At 35.2% G+C, this 27,664-nt stretch overlaps 1 protein-coding gene across 1 annotated transcript; it reads left to right on the plus strand.

The window, feature by feature from the left end:
• The first annotated feature begins 5,303 nt into the window (after positions 1-5,303).
• On the plus strand, positions 5,304-27,664 carry LOC111003864 (neuronal acetylcholine receptor subunit alpha-10). Its single transcript, XM_022274600.2, has 10 exons — positions 5,304-5,435; positions 8,139-8,293; positions 8,933-9,116; positions 19,715-19,931; positions 20,806-20,940; positions 21,153-21,231; positions 23,256-23,355; positions 25,402-25,540; positions 26,293-26,453; positions 27,245-27,664. Exons 1-10 carry the CDS (start codon positions 5,340-5,342, stop codon positions 27,374-27,376), a joined length of 1,398 nt encoding a protein of 465 aa, XP_022130292.2. The 5' UTR covers positions 5,304-5,339; the 3' UTR covers positions 27,377-27,664.

The following is a 27,664-nucleotide window of genomic DNA, read 5'->3' on the forward strand; positions in this document are numbered from 1 at the left end:
TTAATTATGACAGGTAAACATTGTATAATTCTAAAAAAGTCTTCTTAGTCTTCACGGTCATATAATGTAAAATTAAACTAGTACATGTTTCATATTCATTTCACGTACATCCGCTTAATATATTATATATATTAGTTAAGAGACGTTTCAGCCAACCCGTGTAAACAGAAATTCATTCAATGACTTGAATATAGAAAACAATTAATACAACGATAAATTTATGTTATGAAATGTTTGGTTTATTAGCCAAAACATTGATTATTTTTTTAGATACATAGAAAAACGGAGTAGATTATCAATTCGATGTGTTTTTTAAACACACTTTAAAGATTTACTTCAGAGTTATTATTAGTCTATTTTTATTTTTCCCAAAACTATTTCTTGTTTTTACGCAACTTTATTATCTTCAGTATTTATGTATGTATGTAGGATACTGTTTTTTATCCACTTAGCGATGACAATATGCAAAACTGAGCTTTGAAAAATATACCTTTGAATAAAAAGGCAAAGATTAATATTTATGAAAAGCAAGTTAAATTTTCCATGAGAACACATTTATCAATTTGACGCTTCTATGAAATGTCCCAACAATTAGGAACAGAATTTCAACTTGAGAAGTTATAAATTTAATCCATTAATATTCCGTAGCACATTTACTAATGGTTAAGCGTATCAATTAATTTGTCCCATATTTGCTAAAAAAACATTTTCTTCAGAAAACATATTGTCTGCAATATTTTGATGATTTTTTTTTTACTTAAAATAAAAAAAACCCGTTGTCATAGATATATTTTCGCATTTAATTTTTATGTGAAGAAATAAGACCTATGACTTTTATTAACGAACGGATATGCTTGTTAAAAAGAATAATCTTCAGGATTATCAATTTGTCTTTTTCTGTTTGATTTCATATTAATGTAATGTATACTATACAGATTAATAAGTATTATCGGGTATGCAATAATAATTTTAGTCAATTTAAGTAATTTATAAAGAAAAATTGTAAAGTTACAACATAGAAAGTAACAGAGTGCATTTCATTTACAATATTATTTGTATTTAAGAATAAATACTGTGATTTTATGTGTTAAGCATGAGAGTAAATTTATAATTAACTAGTGACCCGCCCCAGCTTCGCACGGTTGCAATGCTGATGAAAAGCAGGTTTTTATTATGTATTGTTATTTCCGTCGCTGGAAAGTTCCGATAATATACGCGTTTGATCGGTGCTAAAAAAGCTGTAATGGGCTGTTTAGATCTATATTAAATTAACAATGTATTCAAAGTATTTAATTGGTTAAGGATTAATGCTGTATTGGTTAAAATCGCTTCGAAAATTAGCCATTATTTGTCGTAAAAAGTAAATGACAAAAAAAAGTTATTGTGGGTTATCCATAACAGATAGACATATACCATCATGGACTTTTCTGTAGATCTTTTTAATGTGTATAATACTTACTACATTATTTTGATAAAACTCGTAGGGTTCAGCCTGCGTTTGCAATGTAAGCGGAAAAAAATGTAATTATTTACGACATCACATTAGAAACCTCAAAAATAACAGTACTTCTCCACTATTTAATGGATGTTATTATACATATAAAACTTTCTCTTGAATCACTCTATCTACTAAAAAAAATCGCATCAAAATCCGTTGCGTAGTTTCAAAGATTTAAGCATACAAAGGGACATAGGGACAGAGAAAGCGACTCTGTTTTATACTATGTAGTGATGTTGATTTCAAAGAAAAACTACCACAAAATTATTGGTTGTTTAACTATGAATTAATGTATGATGGCAACAGAGTTGTTTAATTTTCACCTTACTTTAGTTTCAATCACATAAAATCCTGAACATTACGCAAAAGATCGCTGCAAACCACGACTTTCCATTTTACATGTCATAACATGACACATTACTTCTACACTTTAATCAAACAATTTTCTTTTATCAATTTAAAATTTATTGTCAAGTATTCTGCCACTGATTTTAAAATGACCCATACAGTTCTGGCTTCTTATATAGTCAACACTATATTCAATGTTAAAACATTGAGTCCCCATTAAATAAAGCTTTGATCGCTGGAGTGACCTTATAAGGCTTAACTTTTAAAGTAGTCTTAGCTAGTTTGCTTCATTGTTTAACAACCTTTTTAAGTTACAAGTGGAGGAGGTGCCTTGAAAACTCTAAGAAGCAAACTAAAATACGACTTTAATACTTAGTCTGTATCGAGAAGTAAATAAGACTACTGGAAGACGAACTCTTATTACTTTAAAACATTTTTATCCTTTTATTTATTAATAACACATAATTTAAGAAAAAAAACAATTGATTTAATAAATCTGTAATTTGTAATATCTTTAAAAAAATTTGAGTAAAAGCGCCACGTGGTAATGTTGTTATAAAGGATTTTCAAACATATAAGATATTTTACGAATTGAAACAGCAAAAATTCACTTATTTTCACTTGGCATGGCTTTAATGAATTGCTATTGTAGTGTGTCCTAGAAGTCCGCAATGATTCTTCATGTGTAAAGACGCCTAAAGGAGAAAAAAAGGGCTGCATGACGGTAAATTTTCAAAGAACGCTTTGTACCACTTCAGATGCAGTATAAGTATCGCTTTGTGGATTTAAAGTTGTTTATAACTTTGGAATTAAGATTTCCTTTGTTGAAAATTTAATATTTCAAAGAGTGTAGTTGCGTGGTACGTGCTAGAATGGTTTGTTATATTATTAATAAATATTTAATATATACCGAATGTATAGAACAAAGTATTGACATTGTTACACTTTTTATCACTTTAATCATTTAATTTCTACCTATTTTTAAAACTAAAAACTATAAAAATAGGAAGGAAAAATACCGGGAACGGTAGGAAAAGAGAATACACTCGGCAAAACTGAGTAACTGGGTATATACCTATAGTAAATCGTATTATAAAGTTATTTTAGAGTTTTTTTAATAATACAAAGAAAACGAAATTGAATTACTGTAGCTGGGCAATGGTACACCGTAGATTTCGTTTCATTACCGAATAAAGGAAATTTAAAAGCATTTACATTGTGCGAAGTAATTTCTTCGTCTATTGAATCCTTACTTTGGAGAGATTGTTCGGCCGCGTCTCGGGTTTCAATTAGTTTCTTCAGTGGTACTTAGAAAATCTAGTCGAGGTTTTCGCTTGTTTTTATTGAATTAAAGACATAACGTTTGCTTTATTTTCAAAACACTTGATATTTTTAAATGTTCAACATTTTTCAAGTGCTGTGATGTCAAAGGAAAATCGTTTTTCAGTATTCATTAGTCTGGTTTTAAAATTTCATATTTATATAATAAGCATTTATAAAGATATGTGTATGTTTGCATTTAAAAATAAATTTATTTTTAAAGACCCTTTTAAATTGTTGTATGGACGTAAATTAATTTGTATTTGATGTTATATTTATCGATTACATGCCTCACTGATAGTTGTCACACACAGGCAACCAGCAAAACCTACAAGGAGCTTTCGCCTTAAAACGTTTAAATTAATCTGTATACTCACTAATAATGTCGGTATAGCATTGAATTGTTTTTTTATATATAATCAAAGTCGTAGTTTGACATCATTTATTTTATAAAAATGTATTTGTGTGTTAAATAAATCTCGGATAGTTAACAACAGGTGATTTAAATACAAACATACATCATTTGAGTAAATATAAGAGAAGTAAGAGGAACGATGAACTTTGTTTTTTTTTTTTGAAAAACAGATTCAGATCTCGAACTGATAGATTATATTATGATACATATTTGCAACGTCATGGATTTGTGTCACTTTTCAAATACTGAACCCAACCAAAATTAAATATGTGGTTATGCGTAGGTTACAAGGCATGATACATGAGGATACTTTTCTTACCGATAAACAGCTGGTAGGTTTTGCTTGTCGCTAGTAAAGTTCCTATTAGGGAAAAACTAGTGCGGCTTAAGAAGTAATATTACTATAATGTGTAATGAGGTTCTTTATACATATATCAATTACCTATAGCGCCCGAGCAACTTAATTTTAATTCAAATCAACGTCATCGTCAGAATGTCAAAAAACTATGGGTATTTCAAGATTTTAAATGAAAAGATTAATCATACATTATTTTGTATTTATCATAAAAACTGCATTTATGTTGTAAATATACAGAAAACATACTTTATTATTATAAGTATTCATATTTTATTATTGTATTTCTTTAGTTTAATAGTTTTGTTTTCTTCCGTATGAAATTGTATGAACAGATATTATTTTTGATTTAGCTTGTATAGCTTAGTGGTTAACACATGACATTAGGGTTTGTTATTTCGATTGTTTTTTAGAGCAGCCGTATAAATTAAGTCTCACTTGTTAAATACTATCTTCATTCTACTTTCTTTGTCTTTTAATTTTGTTTAGAAAAAACGAAATTCTTAAAAGTCTTAATTGAAAACATTTGTCTTCTCGAGTCAAATAGTGATTGCTTTTATTTTACTTGAGATTACGCTGTAAGTGAATAGTGGTTATATAGATTATAGATACTTTAAAGATGTTTCTTTGCCAGCTCATGTTTAGTTATTTTAACAATTTTATTACGAGAATAATAATGAACTTTTTAGTTTCAATTATTTTGTTATTTGGCGCTGGAGAGAGAATGAAAAGCTCCAAGTAGTAAAAAATAATATAGTAATGAAAAAGTGTCGATGTGAAGTTCTAAAATAAACTAGATCATGCTTAGAAACTATGTCCGCGACTTCGTTGCGTGTAAGCCGAAAGGTAGTTGTCATTTGTCTTATTAATGCAGCCACATACGTAGGTTTATTATCAGATGCAAGTTCCTTAGGCCATACCAGTTGTAAGCAAATCGGACTTTTAATTTCGTTGGAACCACCAAAAAATTGTATACTGAACATTATTATAATTTTTAACACTAATCAAACAAAAAATTGTCATATACGGTTTAAAGACATTCAAGAAACTTTTGTCAATAAAGAGATTATTTTTAGGAATGCATACTCGCATATATATTATAGAGTACGTTATCTCTTTGGCATATACAATTATTGTTATGTTTTATATTTAATTTTTTCATCAGATTTTTAGCAGAACAGAATTTTCCCGAATAAAATGCAAAGATCGTAATAATGTACTAAGGAGTATTGCATAAAGGCCTGAGAAAGACTTTTTTTTTACAAAAAAAAAAATTAAGTTATTATTGACAATTTACGGTTTATATCATTTCAAACGAAAAAGCCAGCTTATTTTCTAACTCTTATATAACTTCAACAGGTGTATTTTCATGCGATGAAGAGTATCAACTGGTTCGACATCTCATGGACAAGTATGACCCTTCAGTTCGTCCAGTGGAAAACTCGTCTCATCCTCTCTTGGTCACCTTTGGGGTCTCTTTGCACCACATCATTGATGTTGTGAGTATTATTTACTTGGTTTCAAATAATTTCACAGAGTAAACGATTGCCGTATGCAGGGCGTAAATCAATTGTAATTAGTGAATTGTTTCAACACAGAACCATACATAACAATATTGATATTGAGTTACTAGAATATCCCTGCGCTATCGGATATGTATAGGTGGTACTACAGTGTATTTACTGTTGTACTTAGATTGTTAACTTATCTACGTATTTATTACTTGCCATACAGTTTGTATTTATAGTAAAAAAAAATATTGCCCTTAAAAATATTGTTGCCTTTGATTTAATTTGAAGCAAAGATCGATTACGAAGTGTGTTTTCAAACTCAAACTCAAAAATATCTTTATGAAAATATATATATATAATATAAATTTTCATTTACAACCAGTTCGCAAGTCATGGGCGTAGAGCGGGTAAGAAGAACTGGCAAGAATTTTTCTTTCCGCCACTCTTTTCAATCACCAAGTTTTTAATACAAATTGTTTGAACTGGAGCAAATCAATTCTAAGGATTAGGATCATTTAAATATTCATCACATTTATAAAAGGCTTTATTAATTAATTTACTTTTAACAAGGGCTTTGAATTTTAAACGCGAGTTTTGAATACATCGGCTATACTTTGTACAAAGACTTAAAGTTAAATATAGAACAAATACATTATCATTTCCGTACCCTTGGAACCTATAATAATAAATCTAGACTATCATGTGTCTGTAACAGATTCATTACGCTCTTGAATTATGTAATTCATAATCATGTCACCATATAATTTAATTATTCGCAATTCCATCGCCATTCACCTACAGTTAGTTAATTTCCATTTGACAAGTTTGTGTCAAACGTTTGAATGGTAATGTAGATTCAAAATTTATTAGTAGAAAGCAGAATTTCTAATGCAACGATATAAAATGTCTTTAATGGAGATAAACCTATTTATAAGCAATAGTAATAATGCAAATACGTAATACGTATTTACATTATTACAACACTGTTGCTCCTATAACATTTTAAAACGGATATATAGAAAACTACTGCAAAATTCTAGTGTTGTAATTTTATACATTTTATTTTATTATTTCGGTTTAATTAAATGTTTTACACGCCGATACATGGCTAGCACATTAGACTTAGCATATTGGTGTAGGCAAGCCCTTTCCTTAAATAAATTTCATCTCAAATATTGTTTTACTTTTTGTTACAATTGCTCAACCTAAAAGTAACTGATTCATGAATAATTCCTTAAAAAAAAATACACTGTTATTACTTATATATAAGTTAAACGTATATTACAATTACACGGAAATTTGCTACAGAATATCAAATCGACGATGGAAAAAATGTATTCAACGATAAAGTGCGGAACTATTCGAGAATAAATACATTTGCGCAACATTCACTCATGTCAAATATTTCAGGGATATTACGAATTTCCGTCTCCGGCCTGCTTAATTTCATAGAAACCGCCGGAAATTTCATTTTCTACACGCAACGCAATAAACTCGGAATCACTGAACAATTCCTATCTAAATTCTATATTTTGGTTCAAACGTGTTTAGTTTTAAATTAGAACAACGTGAGTTGATTTTATTGTTCAGCTCTTATTTCGTTTAAGCCCTTGTTTAGATTCGGACCCAAACTGGTATTACAATATAAAAATTAATATCGTTTATGCTATCTTGTAAAAACAAACGGCAAACTTTCTTTCTTTTTTAAATTCCGTAGATACATAAAATATTACCTAGATAAGACTGAAATACTACCTTGGGTTACCAAAGAGTTCTGAAATTGAAATTCAAAAAGTTTTCATTAGCAATGTTTCTAACTGGCCAGTTCTAAACATTTTCAGTGTTAACCACGTAATTCATAAGCTTTATAAAAAAAGAGGGAGATTTTAAGTTGGTGACTAAATAGTTCAGCTTTGGTGTGGCTCAACATAGTTTGTGATTAAAACACTCTTATTTTAATTTAACGTTTTGTAGTAGTGCATAAGTTTTACTTCAAATTGAGCAATGCGACTTAAATTTGTTGAAACAGAAAGATTTTACCATATAAAACAATTATTCAGGGATTCCTATTTTTTAGAATGAAACAAATGGAATGGATATGAAGAGGGTTTTATAAATGTTTTAGCACTCTTCCCCTTTGAGTAATAAAGTATTGCTATAGCTGAGTATATTTTGTCTTTAATTTTTTTTAACCTTGTTTAATCTAGATTTACATTTACAAGCTCGTGACCTTAAACGAAAGACTCAAAGTATTTGTCAGATAGAACAACATGTAAGCATTTCCATGTCAAGAGGCGTTTAAAGACTAATAAAGAATGCTTACATCACACATTTTAGCAAAGGCCTAGGTCTCAAAGTGTAGCTTAATATTTTTTCACTCTCACTTTTCGTTTAAAGCTTTTTCGATCGTTTTAGTTCCTCGCACGTTGTACGTATCTATTCTTACTATATTTTTTTTCAAATAACGATGAACAAACTTCATATTTAGTAGATTCAATACTAAAGTTAGAGATTTATGCTAAAACTTTTATTCGTGACCAAAGGACCACGACCGAATGATAATGTCGATCATTTTAAACTTTGTTTCTCAGTGTGCACCAACTTAGAAAAGTAGATTTCGGCTTAAAAGTATTTATATGTTTAATAACAATCTGACTATTGTATAATTGCGACAGCGTATTTTGCATTCAGGAGGAAAAGGATCAACTTTTGACGACCAATTGTTGGATCACCCAAATATGGACAGATCATCATCTAAGATGGAACATTAGTGACTTTGATGGCATAAGTGTTATAAGAATACCGTACGAAAGAGTTTGGAAACCAGACATAATATTATATAATAAGTAAGTAGAAAGTACTAGTAGTAGTAAGTAGAATACAAGACTTTTACAAAATTAATTAGATAAATTCCAATTAGGTACCGATCAAATCAATAAATCAATCAAAATATCTTTATTCATATAGGTAAACAAGTACACTTATGAACGACAAAAAAATTAAATTAATTGTAAATTTACATTGACTACCAGTTTGCAAGTCAAGGGTGTAGAGTAGGCAAAGGCAGTAATGTAGTTCCGATTTGTGTTTGAACTTTTTAATAGCAATATTTAATTAAAATTAATTTTAATTTACTATTAACATTACCTTGATTTTACTACACACTGAGCAAAATCTCATCCCCGTTATCCTAAGAAAACTTTATTGGTATTAAATAAATCCGTAATGCTACTCATCCTGATATAATGAAAGAAATAAAGCATTAATACCATGCTGGAGAATATGGAGTTTAATGTTCTTACTTTTTGCATTTTACCGGTTTTTCATAATTATAATTGCAGTTTCTAGATATTCTCGGCAAGCTTACGTTGACCATAAAGCTTAAAATGCCTTGTATTATAACACTAACTGTTGGGTTTTCTAGATTTATTTTCAAATTTATATTCGAAATCTTTGGTTTCTAACGTAATGACAATTTCTTTTAGTGCCGATCCAAACTACAGATCCGCTGTCATTAATACCAACGTAATAGTGAAGTACACAGGTGAGGTGACATGGCTCAGTCATGGGATCTACGTATCTGTATGCGACATCAATGTCGAACAGTTCCCATTCGATATACAGTTGTGTACCATGAAGTGGGCTTCCTGGACTTATGATGGTTTTCAGGTAATGCGTATATCTACTTATTATTTAAATTATTAATTACTTCTAAGAATTAATAGGTTCTAATTCTAAATATTTTAATAATCTTATGAACTAATATGTGTAAAACCAATGTTTATAAATAATGGTTCTTATCAACTAAACACATGAAATTTATATTCGTGTGTTTCTTTGATTGGAATACCTCTTGACTGAGATGTAATGATGTAACTTAATTAGAATTACTATACGTACATAAGCACATTATAATATTTTACCCTATTGTCTAATATATGAATAAATGATTTAAGATCATTTGACATTAGAATGTGATGAATATTTAGTCCCCGTCAGAGAAATACAAAATAGTGCTATTATTTTTCCGCATACAACAGATTAATCAATCAATAATAACAAACACCATTCAGCAACTAAAATGACGACAAAATGAATATATACAGAAAGATGGATCAGAGAAATTTCGCTTATGTTTATCCTGATTGAAGGGAATCTTTTATTACCGTTCACGGGGCTAACACGTTGCTGATGTGCACTAATTTTAATTTTACTTTTTTATATAATAGTATAACTTCATGTCTCATAATACATATCTCATACTAATAAATAAAAATATTAATGTTTATAAAATTATTATGTTAAATGCATTCGTTTTTTAACGTCTTTATAGCTCACTTTAAATTGATTATTATCGGGTTTTAATATCTAGTACATATCGTTTTGCCTTTGTTAAATCATATTGTATTAGTGAATACGTTACATGTGTGTGGTTCATATTTGCCGAGTATTGAATCACGTTATTGATGTAGGGGCTTAGCACACAATTCCACATTGAATTCCGAATGTGAACTGTTTTATATCCAAATAATAATTGTTTTTCATACAGGACATAGCTTTAGGATTTTTACGTGCCAATAACGTAAAAGTTTTATTAGCTTTGTTATGATTTTATGCGTAAAGCTCGAACGATTTGAACATTTTTAATAATTATTTCTTCTTCTTTCCATTAGAAAGAAATTCATAATGATACTTAACTGAATTAGTTTATTTAGTGAGAAATATATAAAAACTTGTTTGTATACTTCATTTATATTATGTAGGATTTTTTTTCAAACAATAATGTTTGAAAACATTTTAAAATATTCTAAAATATGTAAAACAAACAACTTTTTCTTCTCTTCATAACCGAATGTCGTGCCTTGAAATGCCCTATCCGATTCTTTGACTTGCTGTCTCTACACACTCCTATCCTCGACTTGTCTAAGGGATTGATGGCACCCTGATTAACTTAGCGTGACGGAAAGGCAATCGACCCAGACTTCTCCAGCCACTGATCAACTCCTGCCCCGTCTTCTTTTGCTGAGTAAAAAGACAATAATCTATTAAGCATGACTTTCGTATATAAAAATCTAATACGTTTTTGATGTACAGGACTCTCACTCAGCCTGACTTATCTTACCCTCTATCGACATAAAAATTAACCATTATACTTAAGTTGATTTAGTAGCAGTGTTCAATTAAAATTAAAACAAAAAGAAAGTAGCAAAATACTAAATATTTTCTTGTTATAAGTAATCAGTGATGTTTGAATTTTTTACAGAAAAAGTAGGTAATTAAAATAAAAGCTTGAATTGTATTTGTAGCAAAACAGCCTTTGTCTTTAATCAAGAAAAGATTTTAATAATTATAAACTCTTAAAGACTTTTCAATTTATTTTTGTTAAAATAGGCGTACAGTAATTTGTATATGTTTAGTATAAAGGCTTACTTTAAAGAGAATCAGTTTTATGTTATATTATACATCGATAGTTTTAAAACATGCAGTACTTAAAATACTGAATAGTTTATACAAGTTTAAACTATACATTTACTAAACATATATTAGTTTTTGAAATGCAGTGTTTCGGTTTGAATTTCGCACTAATTGATACATTCTTATGTGCGCATATGAAACTCCCTCGCATGGCTCACCATGCCTGTTTCCTCACAAACAGGCATGCTTGTTAAATTCGACAGAGCGTGTGGCATTGAAGGCTGAAATTGACACAGAAATCTCAGGTCACCAAGGGCTGTTGTGCCGAGTCGCGTCCAACGCGCCTACAGAATGCACGTGTGGTACGCGCTCTGCATGCGCTTAGTTATTTGTGAATGCGTAAGCGCGTGATGTGTTTTATGTGTTATTTAAATGTGCTGGAGTGACCATTCTATGTGTCTGTATGGTCCAGATTAAATCATTGCAAGAAATTTATTAAGACCTTGGTGTCTGGATGGAGCTGGACACAATAAATATTATATCTGTGTCTGCGCGTGACGATAGTGTCTTGAAGCGCGAAGATTTATAATAAGCTGTGTGGTATCTACACTTTGTGTAAGGGACAGTGACCCACTGTGTGCGAGTATTGGTCCTTATTAAGAAATAACCACTACTGTTGAAGCGATTGGTCATTGGATTAGTCGTTGGCGGCCTGGTGGAACCGGGGGTGAATTACGCCATCTGCGCGTATTGCGTCATCCAAGGGCGTGGCGTAATAAGCTGTGTGTGTATATATATTTGTATAAGGAATAGAGACCCATTGTGTGTGTCAGTTGCGGCTGGGAGGAATTGGCGGTACCCCATTTGTGTGTGATTACGTCATCTCGACTAGCGGCGGTGATTTCAGTTTAAGCGTATGAATTCTAAGTGTGTATAGATTAAGATTTTAGAATTTAAGTTTATAGTATTTATATTGTTTAGATAGTAAGCTTTTTCTTCTTTCTTTCTCTTGGTAATGGGTCTTACACTAATTTTGGTGTGATAGTGAAAGACACATTACTGGACGGGCAAGGCCAGGTCTCCATAAGGGGCCTGGACCAATTTTTGTCGGCAAGATGGCCGAGAGTGACAGAAGGAGTAGGTCTCGCTCTGGATCCCGGAGGCGGGAATTTATACGTGACCTGTCGCCCCCCTCTGTTGTGGTGAAGGCGAGTAAGAAGAAGGCTGCGAAACACGCAGTTGGTCTCGAGGAGGCTGAGCGGGAGATGGTGGAGCAAGTGGCTCGTTCAGCTTTGGAACGCCAATTGCGGAGTGCTCGTAGGGAGGCTAGGCGCAAGGAAGAGGCGGATGTTTCTGAGGGCGCCTCAGGCGCTGCCTTAGAGGCTGAGAGGACGGGAACCACGTCATTAATGTCTAGTGACATTAATGACGTGATTTTTAAAGAGGTGCCTGAACTGAGGGAACGGATGGTGGCCCAGGTTCGTCGTATTGTGGAGATTGCGGCGAAGTCGAAGAACCTAAAAGGGGACTTTGTCCGTGACCTCAAGGTCGCAGCAAAAGACCTGGGCGAGATTGTGGAAAACCTTGCAGAACGGTGCTTGGAGGGTGATGAGGGGAGGCGTCTCGAAAGAGATAATAACCGGCTGAGGGCCCGAGTGTCTGACCTTGAGTCGGAAATTTGTGCCCTTAGACGGGACTTTACCGAGCGTACAGCCCGTTCTGTAGAACAGGAAAAGCAAATGGTCGCTCTAAGAATGGAGATGTCGAGAGGAAACAAGCAGTCGGACGAATTAGCGGGTCTATCGGTGAATGGACTCCGCGAAATTATGGCGGGGTTTGTATCGGAAGTTAAAGGGGAGTTGTTGGCGGACATGATGCGGGCGGTGGGAGGCATGATGGATGCTAAGCTAGCTGGAATTGGAGATCGCCTCCTCCCGAGGCCGACCATTCGTCCTCCACTGGCGGCTTCGCGGGTAGTAGATGTGGGTTCTTTTGGTGGAGTCGAGGGGCTTGCTGCGCGGCGGGAGACATCTGAGGTAGGCAATGTTGTCATGGAGGTGACTGAGAATTGGTCGACGGTGACGGGGAAAAAGGGAAAGAAATCAAAGGCGGTTTCCACATCTAAACACACTTGCGGGACATCTGGTGTGGCATCCTCTGCAACGCCCCTGGTGAAGGCCGTGCCTCCTGAACCATTGAGGCCGCCAGTTGGAGGACTATCCCAAGCAAAACCTGGTCTGAGGCAAAATGGTCTTGGGGGTGTAAAGTATGGGCAGACTGAGCGCAATACTACGCGGACGCTCGTGGAGCCTACTACTGCTGCTGTTGTTCTAACGTTGCGGAAGGAGGCGGCAGAAAGGGGCCACACGTACGCCGCCCTTCTGTCCAGAGCCAAGCAGGACATCAGCCTGTCAGGTTTGGGCATTGAAAGGGTGAGCGTGCGTACAACTGCTACAGGGGCGCGGATGCTAGAAATCCCGGGTTCCCAGAGGGGGGAAAAGGCCGACCGCCTCGCCGCGAGCCTTCGGGAGGTGCTGGCGGACGTGGCTCGGGTGGAGAGACCCGTCAAATGTGCGGATCTTTACATCCGAGACCTCGACGACAGCATTACCGTTGAGGAGGTGGTGGCAGCCGTGGCAGCTAAGGGTGGTTGCTCTGCTCACCAAATAAAGCCCGGGCAAATTCTTAGGCGTGACAATGGTATGGGGGACATATTTATCTTATGTCCCATCTCTGCTGCCAAGAAGGTAGCCGAAGGGAGGCTTCTTATTGGGTGGAGCTCGGCCAGAGTAGAGATACGCGAACGACCTCTAAGATGTTTTAAATGCATGCGACTGGGGCATACAAGAGAAGTGTGTACATCAGAAGTGGATTTAGGAATGGCCTGTTATAGGTGCGGGAAGGTTGGACATAAGGCTGGTGATTGCGGTTTGCAGGCACATTGCGTGGTCTGTGCTTCGGCTGGAGTACCAGCGGGGCATAAAATGGGTGGACGGGCTTGCAAGCCTCCACCGATTAGCAAAGGGGGTTTTATTGTGGCTGCGGAGCATTCTTCGCCGGAGGTGCTCATCCCTGGGGAGTCTGGTGCAATGTCTGATTAATATGGATAGAAATTGCACCAGCTTCCTACAAGGGAACCTAAACCATTGCGCTGCGGCGCAAGACTTGTTCTTGCAGTCCATGGCGGAGCTGGGGGCGAAAGTTGCGGTTGTTTCTGAACCATACTACGTGGCTCAGCGGAGCCACTGGATGGGAGACACTTTGGGGGTGGTGGCTGTTATCGTAAGTCCGATGGATATGGCTATTACCCTTAGAGAAAGGGGGCCTGGGTTTGTCATGGTTGACTGGGGGCTTTGTTCGGTAATAGGCACTTATTTCTCCCCTAACAAGCCGCTTAGGGATTTCGAAAGCTTTATTGGTGACTTGGGTCGTGCGATCCAGCGGGCCTTGCCCAGGCCAGTTATCCTGATGGGAGATTTAAATGCTAGGTCCACCGCCTGGGGTGACACTTCTGTAAACCCAAGGGGGCCGCTTCTGGAGGAGTGGGCGGCGGAGTTAGGGCTTATATTTATAAATAGGGGGACGGAGCCTACATGTGTACGACCACAGGGAGTGTCACGGGTAGATGTCACGCTTGCTTCCTCAAACTTCGCATGGAGGTTGTCTGGATGGGAGGTAATGAGGGATTTGGAGACGTTTTCAGATCACCGTTACATTAGGTTTGTCGTAAATGCTTCTTTAGGACCACCTCTGAGGTCGCGGACCAGTCGTCGGACTTTTCCGCGTTGGACTGTTGGTCGACTTAACCGGGAGCGAGCGGAAGAGGTTGCCATTGTTCAGGCGTGGTGTGCGGATTCAACCCCGGTTGAATGCGTAGAAGAAGGCGTCCGCAGACTCCAACGGAACATGACTGAGGTGTGCAACGCCTCCATGCCTAAGTGGAGACCGCCACCTCTGCGGAAGGCAGTCTACTGGTGGACTCGGGAAATCGAAGAGCTTCGCAGGGTATGTAGTAGTGCTAGGAGGACTTATCTTAGGAGTTGCCGACGAAGAAGTGATGATCCGCAGGTCAGAGAGGGATTGCGGTTGGCCTACTGTAGACACAAGAAGGTTCTTCAGGTGGCCATCTTAGACGCCAAGAACGAGGCACATAAAATGTTCTTAAAGGAGTTAGACAGTGATCCCTGGGGGCGCCCTTACCGAGCAGCTCGGAAAAGGCTGAAGGGTGCAGGGGCTCCACTAACAGAGACTCTTGAGCCCACCTTGCTTGATAATGTGATCTCGGGGCTTTTCCCTTTGCCTCCGAACATCGTCCTTCCAAGAATGGTGACCTCGGTGGTGGTGGGGGACGTCGATAGAGAGCAAGCTCCTGAGGTGACTGACCCAGAAATAGAGTCCATACTTTGTCGCCTGAAGAGCAGAAAGAAGGCACCAGGTCCAGATGGCTTGCATGCTAGGGTCTTAGCGGTAACTTTTCCACACATGGGGGAAACCATTCGGGGTCTGTTTAACTTATGTCTACGTAGTGGACGGTTCCCGATAGCATGGAAGGAGGGCCAATTGTGTCTCATCCGAAAGGAAGGTCGTGCGCCGAACAGCCCTGGAGCTTACCGGCCCATAATTCTCTTAGACGAAGCTGGTAAGGCGTTGGAATGGATTATTGCCTCTCGTTTGGGCCGTCACCTCTCGATCGTCGGGCCGGACCTGGACGAAGCCCAATATGGCTTCCGGGCTGGTCGCTCTACAATCGATGCTCTCACAGACCTAAAACAGCACACCAAGAGAGTAGTCGAGCGGGGTGGGAGGGCGTTAGCAGTGTCTCTCGACATTGCCAATGCCTTTAATAGCCTTCCATTTGGCGTAATCAGAGAGGCCCTTAAATTTTTCGAGGTTCCCCTGTACTTGCGCCGAATAGTAGGGAGCTATCTGGAAGGACGACAGGTCGCTATTGTGAACGGACAGGGAGAAATCGTTCGCTATCCGGTGATGTGCGGAGTTCCACAGGGATCAGTTCTTGGACCGTTTCTGTGGAATATTAGCTATGATTGGGTGCTGCGAGGTGCACTGCTTCCTGGGATGCGCCTTTTCTGCTATGCAGACGACACTCTAGTCGTAGCGAGCGGAGGGTCATTTGGGGAGGTGGCTCAGCTTGCGATGGCCGGTACAAGGCTTGTTGTTAGGCGGATCCAGGCCCTGGGTCTCAAGGTGTCCCTTGACAAAACGGAAGCCCTGCTATTTCATGGCCCGAAGATGGGTCCTCCTTCGGGGGCGGCATTGGTGATTGAAGGCCTTAGGATTCCAGTGGCCCCCTCCATGAAATATCTTGGTCTTGTTTTAGATGGTCGCTGGAATTTCGAGCCCCATTTTAAATCTCTCGAGGGGAGACTTGTGAGGGCGGCAGGAGCACTTGGCACGCTCTTGCCTAACCTTGGAGGCCCATGCCAGAGCGTGCGCCGGCTGTACTGCGGAATCATTCGCAGTATGGCCCTGTACGGGGCCCCCATTTGGGACGACGCGCTGAGCAGGCGGACGAACCGTATGCTAATACGGAGGCCGCAGCGAGTGATCGCGGCTCGGGCAGCTCGCTGCTACCGTACAGTATCGTTTGAGGCGGCCTGTGTGTTAGCTGGTACTCCTCCTTGGGAGCGGGAGGTAGAAGTGATTGCTGCCTCATACCGCGCGAAGGCCGAGGTAATGGATAGCGGGAACGTCACATGGGGGGAAATAGCGGGGCATGTGAGGCGTCATGCCAGAGACATTCTTTTTAAAAGGTGGTCTGACGATCTTGCTACGCCCCGCGCTGGTGTATTGACGGTAGGGGCAATCCGCCCAGTCCTAAAAGACTGGGTGAATAGACATTGGGGTGCTGTGACGTTTCGGCTATCGCAGATATTGTCTGGGCATGGATGCTTTGGTCGGTATCTATATAAGGTGCCTAGAAGGGAGATGCATCCGTTGTGCCACCACTGCGGCGCTCCAAATGACACGGCGGAGCATACTGTGGCTGAGTGTGTCACCTGGACAAGGGAGCGTCATGACCTGGTATCGGTTATAGGGGCGGACCTCACTTTACCGGGAATTATAATAGCCATGCTAGGGAGCGAGGAGGCCTGGAGTGCAATGGTCTCCTTCTGTGAGCATGTAATGCTGAAGAAGGAGGCAGCTGAGCGACTGAGGGAGAGGTCTGGGGATGATTGTAGAAGGACCGGTAGTTCAAGGTTGGGGGCTCGACCTCGAGTAGCCCGGAACCGCAGGTCATGATTAGCTCTCTATGTCGGATATAAGCCCGGGTCCCTTGGGTAGAATGCCTAGCGAACCCCGAGGGCCCATCTTAAGGGCGTGTGATGGGCTGAGGTGGTTTTAGTGGGTAGGGTCTCGCTACCCCTCTGAATAGCAGAGGGTTTTGAGTGTAGATCCAGCCCCACAGTCCCCGCGTTAAGTTCGATTCTTGATGCGGGCCTGCAGAAGTGCATTTCCACCTCATAAAAAAAAAAAAAAAAAAAAAAAAAAAAAAAAAAAAAAAAAAAGGGCTGTTGTGCCACTGTTTTTTTAATGGTGTCAAATAATATTGCCAAAATATGAGAAGCAAATAACTTTTTTATTAAATAAAATTTTGCTTGCGCGATTGCAATGATTCACTGAATTAATAAAATATTAAATTTATTGCTAACTTGTACATAAATATGTAGATAATTAAACGTAACCTGTTATGCTAAAAAAATATTAATTATAATTTTGTGTAATGGAATTATTAATTGAATGAAAAATAAATTGAAGTGAATAAACAAAGCCCAATAAAAACTTCCGTATTTAATGGAAGGTTGTTAGTGGTCGTAACTACTTGAAAACAGCAAAACGTGAACCAAATGACGCAATTTAACAATGGCCTAGGATTTTCTTCATGAATAATAGAGATTTTCCATTTGTTGGATACTAGTAAAACAACTACTTACTTTGCAATTTATTTTAAGTATCAGTATGCTTTTGGTGGCTTTTCTATTTATATTTATTTTAGCATACAATCATGGGTTACTTCAAATAAACAATAGAGATGTAAAAACATTATAATATATGTATACAAGGTGTTTTGTATTGGAGGAACAATAAGTAGTTTTTTTTAATAGAACAGATTTCATAATCAACGTATGTACCATTGCTACTATTTATACACTTATGCCATCTTATATGAACTTTATTGATCATTTTAATAAAGAACCATTCAAAGCCAATTTCATATGTAAGGACCTAATATATATATAAGATCCAAGTGATCGAGTGAGAGAGTGAGTGAGTTTAACGAATTAAATATAAATTTAAATATAACATGACGTTTTTCAGTCTTATTTGTTTTTGTTGATGTTAGAAAGTTATCAATGTAGATTATCAGTGTCATATAAAAATGAAAACTTTTGCCCATCCTTTTGTTTCAAGTGCTTCGAGCCAGTATATACTCGGGACGAGTTCACTTGAATCATCGGGATAATTTTATGGTTTAAAATTCAATTGATAATTATAATGTAATGGTGATATTAACCATTACTTACGTCAGTTGTTTATATTTTATTCAATTACTCAGTAAGTGTTTAACTCTATAACTTGAATACATTGCAGATATTTTATTTATTTTATTTTATTTATTTAAGTATTCCTACAGCTAATACATTAAACAATAACCAAACAATTACATTACACACAAAAGCCAAAACGGAATACACATATAAACAGAAACATAACATAACAGTTTTACAAAGCACAGAATCGAGATCGGTAAATCAAAACATATATTCAACATGAAACAACAAACAAAGCCATTATTGGTAAAAGTTACCTGAATTTTTTAAAATATTTTTTTAAGAATTTTTTAGTCACATTAAATATATCGATTTGCTGGTAATTTATGTTGTAATCTGTAGGTATGCGATACATAACCGAGTTTCGTAAATAGTTGGTCTATTATATTATATATTCCCAAATGAATATATAATATAATATAATATAATATAATATAATATTTCTGAAGAGATCGTTTCAAGTGTACAAAATACTAACAGTCTGTTTGTAAACTCAGTTTGTAAGTATGTACACATCCCCGGGATATTTCTGGCTTAATATAAAAGAAAAGGTCACAAGATATTCGAATATTTGATTTACTTTAATGTCCTTTTAATTAATTTGAATCCTTGTTGTATTTTAATTTATGGACAAAATTATTTAAATATTTAATGTTAGTATGTATGTATGGGAAACGTATAGAATAATAGAGAAATATACTAAAAATTAAATTTCCCAGTCTTCTTAGCTGGAAGATATTTGTTGTCTTTTGTCACTTCGGCCTTTTGAAATTTGTGTTTTATAAAAAAAGTATTAAGTTTTAACACAAATATATGTAGGAGATACGAAGTTTACGGATCTATTAAGTATACAATATAATATTGTACATATTTTGTTTGATTTGTTACCTTATAATATTTCTTTTATAATTAAAAAAATATTAGGTGTATTTGCCTAATAAATGTTAAGTGCCTTAACCAATTCATAAACTAACTTCGCAAGCTTCTTCCAACATCTACCTAGTGCCAAAAGCACAATGTTCCCATTTATTAATCATATAATTATAAATTAAATAAAAATATTGTTTCATGTCAAAATTGCGGTTGTCGTCCGTTATTTTAGTTGTGCCAGAAAAAGTATATCCTTGCCAACGATTGGAACATACATTTAAAAAAATGCATTTTAACATATAAAAACCAAAATACGAATACGTATTTCACTTGTCTTTTGCTAAGGATAATGTTGTGATAGTTTCACACATTCACGGAATCATAATAACCATGTGTGCGTATAAATTTTAGCTGGATATCCAGAAACAATTTGATGCAGGCGATACTACGAATTATCAGACCAACGGTGAGTTTGATCTCGTTAGCTTCGAGGCCATTAAACACAACCAATATTACTCTTGCTGTGTGGAGCCATATCCCGACATCACTTACGTTATCAAGCTACGCAGAAGACCGATGTTCTACGTATTCAATCTGATACTGCCCTGCCTTCTCATAAATGGTATAGGTAAGTTGTTAATTTAACTTCCGGAAATTGCTTGTACCTTCATAGTAATAGGTAACATTTCTGTTATAATTACTTACAACTGAAAAAACAAATATCGGGGTTTTATTTCGTTCTGACGGGTAAAGAAGTATTAATTACTGTTTCTATTTTTATATGAAATTTCTAAACGTTACATACAAATACAAACGCTGTATAGGACATATAGATAGCTATAATAATACCATGCAAATCGCAGCGTGTAGTTCTTGAATATTGCTGAGACAATGCTACAAACTTCGAAGGTTTTTCAAATTGTATTGGAACATGCACTATGTACTGTACTGAGTTACATTGTTTGGGCGTTGGTTGAACATTACGTCCGTTAATATTAAACCTATTTAATTATTTGATCGTTTTTAAGGCATTCGAAATAGGTTACATATTTTTAATTTAAAAAGTTATATTAAGCCTGTTAGTGTACATTAAAAATTAATAAATCAGTGGCGCTACAACCTCTTTAGTTCTTGGCCTCAGATTTCTTAATCTGTTTCATGATCATTTTCTTTAAATCTTATAGGCAAGTAGGTGATAAGCCTCCAGTGCCCGACACACGTAGTCGACTTTTTGGGTCTAAGACATGTCGGTTTCCTCACGATGTTTTCCTTCACCGTTCGAGCAAATGTTAAATGCGCACATAGAAAGAAAGTCCATTGGTGCGCCCGGGATCGAATCTACGACCTCAGGTATGAGAGTCGCACGCTGAAACCACTAGGCCAACACTGCTCCTTTAGTGTCCATAAATATACATTTAATGTCTAAAATAAAAATGAAGTTCAGAAACAATGATAGATTTTGGTCAATTAAAAAAAACTAATATTGTTTTTGATATTTTCAGCTCTGCTAGTCTTCTACGTGCCCTCGGAGTCTGGAGAAAAAGTTACACTGGGTATCAGCGCTTTACTCTCAATGACAGTATTTCTTATGACCATAAGAGATACTCTACCTCCAACGGAGAAAACACCTCTAATAAGTAAGTTTTGTAAACATATTTCACTTTTATTAATATAATAATATTTTTTTAATCATGCATAGGTACTAAATAAAGTTGTGGTGGCCAGTGGTTTCTACTCGAGCGACTAGGTTAAGCCGTAACTCGTAAGCCGTAGGTTCAACCGTACCGGACTGAACCCCGAATTGACTTTAATAATTGTTCTTATATAATTCGTCAAAATCTCTCCTCAGGTCTGTACTATGGAGTTAGCACATGTTTGGTTTCATTTTCAGCTTCCCTCTCAGTTGTTACTCTTAACATATCATACAGGTAAGTTTTGTTTGTATAATAATAATAAAATAATAAAACAGTGTTTAATCATTTTAATGTCATGTTTGCCTCTAAGTGCTTGTCACATAAAAAATGTATTTTGTGTTTGTTTTTACCAATGTATCAGTGTGCCGAGCGTTGGCAAACTTTATCAATAAAAATAAAAAAAGTACATTTCCATTCCTAGATTTAAGATTTGGAAACCCTTTTAAGTAAAAAAAAAACCGGTTCCCAGCTCTTCCATAAACAAACTTAATTCTAAATTCCTTAAAATAAATAACTCCTTGTAATAAATGTTATGTCTTAGTAAAACTATTTAAATCCTTCTTTTTAACAAATATTTAAATTATAGCACACCTAACACAAAGTTGGACACGTCATATAAATATATTAAATTTGACCGTATACTTATCTATATTTATTTCTCAAGTGGTACAATATTCTGGGATCGCATCCGCCGATTCCTGAATGGTGCCTTCTTCTTTTAAATGCCGACGAACTTCATGCTTACATAGTTTAATAATAAATAAAACAGATCCAAAATTGCTATATCTGCTCTGTTTCCGAAACAGGATATCATTAAACAAAGGTAGATGAATAAATGAATAAATGAAAAGCCTTTTATTTTCAGTATTTAAAGTTTACACTTCTTACAATTTATTTTTAGTGTTAGTTCATGTAGTTTCTATGTTTCATGCTATTTCTGTATTTCTATGTTAGTATAATTTCTCTTTCCTTTACTTAATTGTATGTGTACCTAAATATATATATTAATAAATATATATATATATATATATATATATATATTTATTTATTAAGTTAATATTTTATAAAGGAACTTTACTGGAACCCCAAGGTAGATGAATAAGAATTATAAATTAATAAAATAAATAATATGAATATTATTAGATGCAGTATAACGCATTTTTGTCTTGCAAAGTTTTAGTTCATAACTTTTTGAAATAAATATTTCGTCACCAAAAGCTTTGACCTGCTTTTATTTTTCTCTCTTTTAGAGATCATATTTAAAGACCTATTTGACATGTTCATCAGTGCTTATTATTTTTATTCATCGCTATTAAATCCTAGGTTGTCATATAATTCAAGTGTCGTGGATAAAAGCAAATTAAAAAAATATATTAATTCTATATTTTCAGTTTTTTTTTAAACTTTGCTAATAGTTCTTTTTAAAAATATTTCTTCAGTATAATGTTATAATATTAACAACATGCAAGACCTAATCATTAAAAAATGATTTAATTAACATGATTTAGTCTCATTCAAGGATGAATTGGAGAATAATAAACGGATCCTAGTTCAAGTTATTGAAGTGAAACTTCTTTATCGGCATTGGAAAAAATTTACCGTCACATTTTTCGGTTATGCTAACATGATTTAGGCGCCAAACTTCGCAAACAATAAATCTTGCAACTAATAAATAAACTGGATCCGAAATCGCAGGACGCAGAATAAATTTATCAAACAGTGTTGTACAGTATGAACTAAAATTATTTAATACCAACTACAAATTGCTTGATCGATCGCAAGTTCGATCTGATGTTTTATTGAAAGTTTTGAATTGGAATGGTCTCGCGACAACATTGAAACATTGTAACATTGAAATTAGTCGGATTACTTCAAGTAACTGTAGTTACTTGAAGCCCTTTGGAATCCTAGCAATTGTGAAACTAGGCGCGAGAAACAAAAACGCAAATAAGTGCTTCGTTGCAAATGTAATTAGAATATCGGTTTGCGACATAACAAAGAAAATACATTATTTGATCACTCAATATAACAGAGATTTAAGATCCGGCACTACAATAGATGGAGGTTTTACTCGGTTACAAAATTTTCTAAAATGTAAACAATATATGTCATTTTTCTAAAAATAAGGTCATAAAGAAGTTTCACTTCTTACGTGTCTTACTAATACACGCATTTTTTAATACTTACTTTTTAGAAAGAATTTTTACTTTATTAATAAAGACAAGAATGGAGTTTGTAAATAATAGTGTTGTTCGTAGAGGAGTGAGAGGGCAACCGGTGCCGGCTGTGATACGAGAACTCGTGCTACAAAGACTCGCGCGCATGCTGTGTATCAACTTCGACACAGACTCTCCAAAGGTAAAAATATATATTTATTATTAGCTATAATTTGTTCGACTGATCACGTTTATGCCTAAAAATATTGTATTATTTCCGCAAGACAGCCCCGGCCATCCCAATTTAATAAAATCTATCAATTGTATAAAATTTTGAATACGAAACAAATTATTAGATTCAATCTTCATATCGAAGGGCAAATATGTAAATTTCTTTGAAGTTTGCTATGGAAAAATCTGCCCGAATTACCTGCGAACTTTGCGGTATTGATTGAAGATCTTCGGAGTCCACAACTTTGCGTCAACCATAATTTCTAAGTTTATTTTGAATTGTCTATCAGGGTTCCCAACAGATGTCATAAAGTTAATCAAAAGTTTATTGTTATAAATTAATCATATAAGACTTAAGTTTTGTATATTACGACTTCGATGTTATATTTGTGGTTTTCGGATGTAAGCTTTATACATCAAAATCATAAGATATTTTAAAGGCTGAAAATATTTTTTTTATACTAGCTGATCCGAGCCTACTTTGTAGGCTCGCTTTAGTGGCTTAAATATAAACGTTAAGTATCTGTGGTGGCTGACTATTCAATAGGCATTATCAAGCCTTTAGCATTACAAGCAACTCAAGAAGAAAAGTTCGTAAGAAAAAGTTTCCTATCCCACAACATTACCTACGTGATATAAGTAGTAAGGGACTCCTTTTTATAATATTTTTTAATAATTAAATTTTAAGGTTACTTATTAGATATATTTTTATGTATTATGTTATTTGTTTTGAATTGTATTTAAATAAATATGAGAATAAATTATTGTTAAAAAAAAAGTAGATATATATTTGTAGTGAAACTTCAAATATGACTTCCTACAAGGTTGTGTTAAACGTCAACACTACCATGAAGGCGTTATGAAAGCACTATTGCGTTAAACATTCAACGCTCCTGGGGAGGGCAAATAGAGAAAGACAGAGCGGGAGTGAATGCGCGTGGCATTTGAAGGCTTGCGCTTAGTATACCGAGCAACGAGTAGCGTCCAATATTCCAACGCAAGAGGGAAAGAGAACGAAAGATATACAAAGGAAGAAAGTAGGAGAGTGAGTCGGTAGATTCCAAGCACATGCGGGTGGTTCTTTCTATGCAGCCAAGTAAACAGTGTGAGCGTCGGGAAATTTATACCTACTTGTTGTTCTATTTTAATTTATAATTTTCTTTATTTCATTTATAAAGATGCGATGAATTGTGAATTTAGCAATGTTTATAAAGTTTTTCTTAAAGAAATAATATGATTTCACTAAAATTTTATTTCTACCCCTTCCTATTTTCAGTTCCACATTACAAAGTTTGACTTATTCCGCACGGAGGTACTCCACGCACTATTTATTTATTTATGTTTTACTACACTGACAGTTACTTACGATAATATCTAGGGCGTTTACAGAATCATTTTAAAATGTGAGGAAGTGAATATATTGAAACATAAATTATCATATTTAAATAACATGCTTAATTATTTATATTAGAAACTCTGTACAGCCTAAAGCAATTTTCATACAGATGAGCATTATTGTCGTATCATTAAAGCGTATTGAACTGAAAATCCCTAGATATATTTGGAATGGCACTTTAACATATTTATCTCCTAACGACCTGAATACGATCAAAATAAACAAGGTATGTTAATGAATTCGGTTTCTCAGGTCACGTTGTTCAATATTTAAACTACACTATCTACTAAGACAAAGGAAGCATAGACAAAGTAATTAGGACTATACGTTACTTAAATTACTTACTTAAAATATATTAATAATATATATATTTTTTAATGTATGTAATGTATGGACGCAAACGTGCATGAGGCTCACCTGCTGCCCATGGACACTCACATTTCCAGAAAGCTCGGTAAACTGAACGTCATTCGATATCTCAACGCCCATTATTCCGATGCTAAAATTATATGTTATAAATATGATATATAAATGATATATTATAATACTAACAATACATTTGAAGAAAGGCACATTACATTATAGTGTACTTCAGGTTGTAAGGAGTTTGTTGATTTACAGTCGGATAGCATGGTAACAACGGGAGGTGGGGTGCAAGTGAACCCGAGAACGGGATCAAGGCTGAAGGCAGAAGTAAACTGCGAGGGTTCAGCTCCCTCATCATCTCCACGCTTTTCTCGGCACAATCACAATCATCTCAGTAAGTTATATATAATAAATAAAGATTTTCATCTACTTCTCTGATTCGAAGCACATAAACTAAAGCAAATTAACTTTCCAGACGTTAACTCGTTAATTTCTCAACTTGATGAAATATGAAGTTTCTCCACAAAGTAATTGATACTTAACATTAGGATAATAAGGAATAATTATAGCATACAGAATATAATAAGCTCAAGTTTGAAGTATTATTTAGGACTTCATTTGTAACGGTTAATAAATAAGCAATTGTTCCAATCCAATCTCCCTTTGTTCAAACAAATGGCTTTCCGGCATTTGGAGCATAAATACAAACCGAAATCGAAACAATTTCTTTAGCTAATAATTTATACAATTATATGATGTATTAAGATTCGTGATTACTTTATGTTTATATAGGAATAACTTAATAAACAAAATTATAGTGACGCAATGAAATTTTCTTACTTCCTCTCGTGCGAGTTTGGGTCTATGTCAGGTAAGTTTGTAAACTTGTTGCACAAACAATACTGTGAACAAAACATAAAGACGAAACCGGTGTGTCATAGACCAAAAAATTACAGACTGAGACATTATTAGGCTGAGGACTTACTTCTCTGTAAAGAAATAAAATAAAATAAATTATGACACATATGCAGAAAGATGACGGACTTAACCTTAGGTATGAGATGAAAAAAGTTACGTTTTGAAATTGCGGTCTATAATTATACCTACTGTGATATTAATAAAGCATTTAAATGAACCTGGGTCCAGCTCCTGGCCGAATAACTGGGGACGTAGTTTCCATGGGTTGTATCGGCGCCTGTCCACGCTGCGTATGCTGTGGCTGCACTATACGGGAGGCAACCACAAGGCACGAGCAACGCGTGGCAGCCAATGAGAGACTGGAACGTGCTAACCTTGAGTGGAAGCAGGTGAGTATGTTTTTACAAACCTATCTCTCGTAGAGTTAGAAAAAAAAATTTCCAACCTAAAATTATAAATTTATGTTTTTTTGTATTTCTACCAAGTTGTGACCTTGTTTTAACTTTAACAAATTAAACAACGGTTTAACTAATTAATTAAGATAATGATGACAATATTCTCTGATGATTCATTTAAAATATGGTTGAATGAAATGTTTGTAAGTATAACTGTCGATTGTATAAAATGTGGACGAGCGAAGTTTAAAATCACAAGCTAAATACATATATGCTTTGTGCATATGTGAAATGCCGCAAAAAGCAATTTGAGGGAAATAGCGAAAGGTTTTTCCAATGCAGCGGCCTTAATTAGGGTTATCGGCACTTTGCAGCTAATCCAATTGAACCCTTAACGAACACTTCACTTTATCTTGTATCGAAACGATAATTCCCTCTTAATACATGGATATTTAGGTTAACTTCACTGTATACTAAGACCACTTAAAACTGTATCTAATGATTTATCAATAGTTATACAAAGTCAAAATAAGTAATAACGTATATGATACAAACCTCGATGGCTTTTTATTCAAATCATTTATTTGCAGCAGTTTCTATATATATCACAGTAAATATCTACTTTTTACTTGAGAATAATTAAAACATATGCCTTAATCATAAGTAGTTAATCAAAGTTAATTAAAGAAAATCAGTACAGTTTATCTTCACTTCAACAACTTAATAGAAATAAAACGTAATTTAAAGTGAAATGAAGAGAAACATGGAAGCTTTTAATTTCTCAGGTGGCCGTCGTTGCGGACCGAGCGTTGCTTGCAGTTTTTGTTTTGGTAACCACTCTGGCTACGGGTGCAATACTATTGCCGCAACTCAAGAATGTACACGTTGGAAATACACCCTTAAAACACCCTGCTTAGGGCTCAATATGGCTCGATACGTTCTGTGTGAAAGCCCGTGAGAAAGCATCTCAATTTGAAATCTACAGGTAATTATTTTTTGCCAAACGCGTGCCAACAGTTAATGGTAGTTATAAGCGTATTGTTGTTAGTAAATTCTTAAGTCAATTGAAAGATTGTGGTATTTGTATAAAGATATTCTAATGATATGGTAGTAATAAATAAATAGCTTTGATGTAAAACGATATCTGTTTCCAGTGATTTTTTATTTACTTTCTCGTGAAACTTGTATTTAATGGATAATTTTAA

The sequence above is a fragment of the Pieris rapae genome, chromosome 1, assembly GCF_905147795.1.
Source record: "Pieris rapae chromosome 1, ilPieRapa1.1, whole genome shotgun sequence".
In the NCBI taxonomy this organism is placed as follows: Eukaryota; Metazoa; Arthropoda; class Insecta; order Lepidoptera; family Pieridae; genus Pieris; species Pieris rapae.

Excerpts from the sequence above, each read along its gene's own strand:
- LOC111003864 (XM_022274600.2), top strand. The coding sequence starts at position 5,340 with ATGGACAAGTATGACCCTTCAGTTCGTCCAGTGGAAAACTCGTCTCAT. Across the intron at positions 20,941-21,152 it reads GGAGAAAACACCTCTAATAA|GTCTGTACTATGGAGTTAGC; the intron begins GTAAGTTTTGTA and ends ATCTCTCCTCAG. Across the intron at positions 23,356-25,401 it reads TCGACACAGACTCTCCAAAG|TCGGATAGCATGGTAACAAC; the intron begins GTAAAAATATAT and ends GTTGATTTACAG.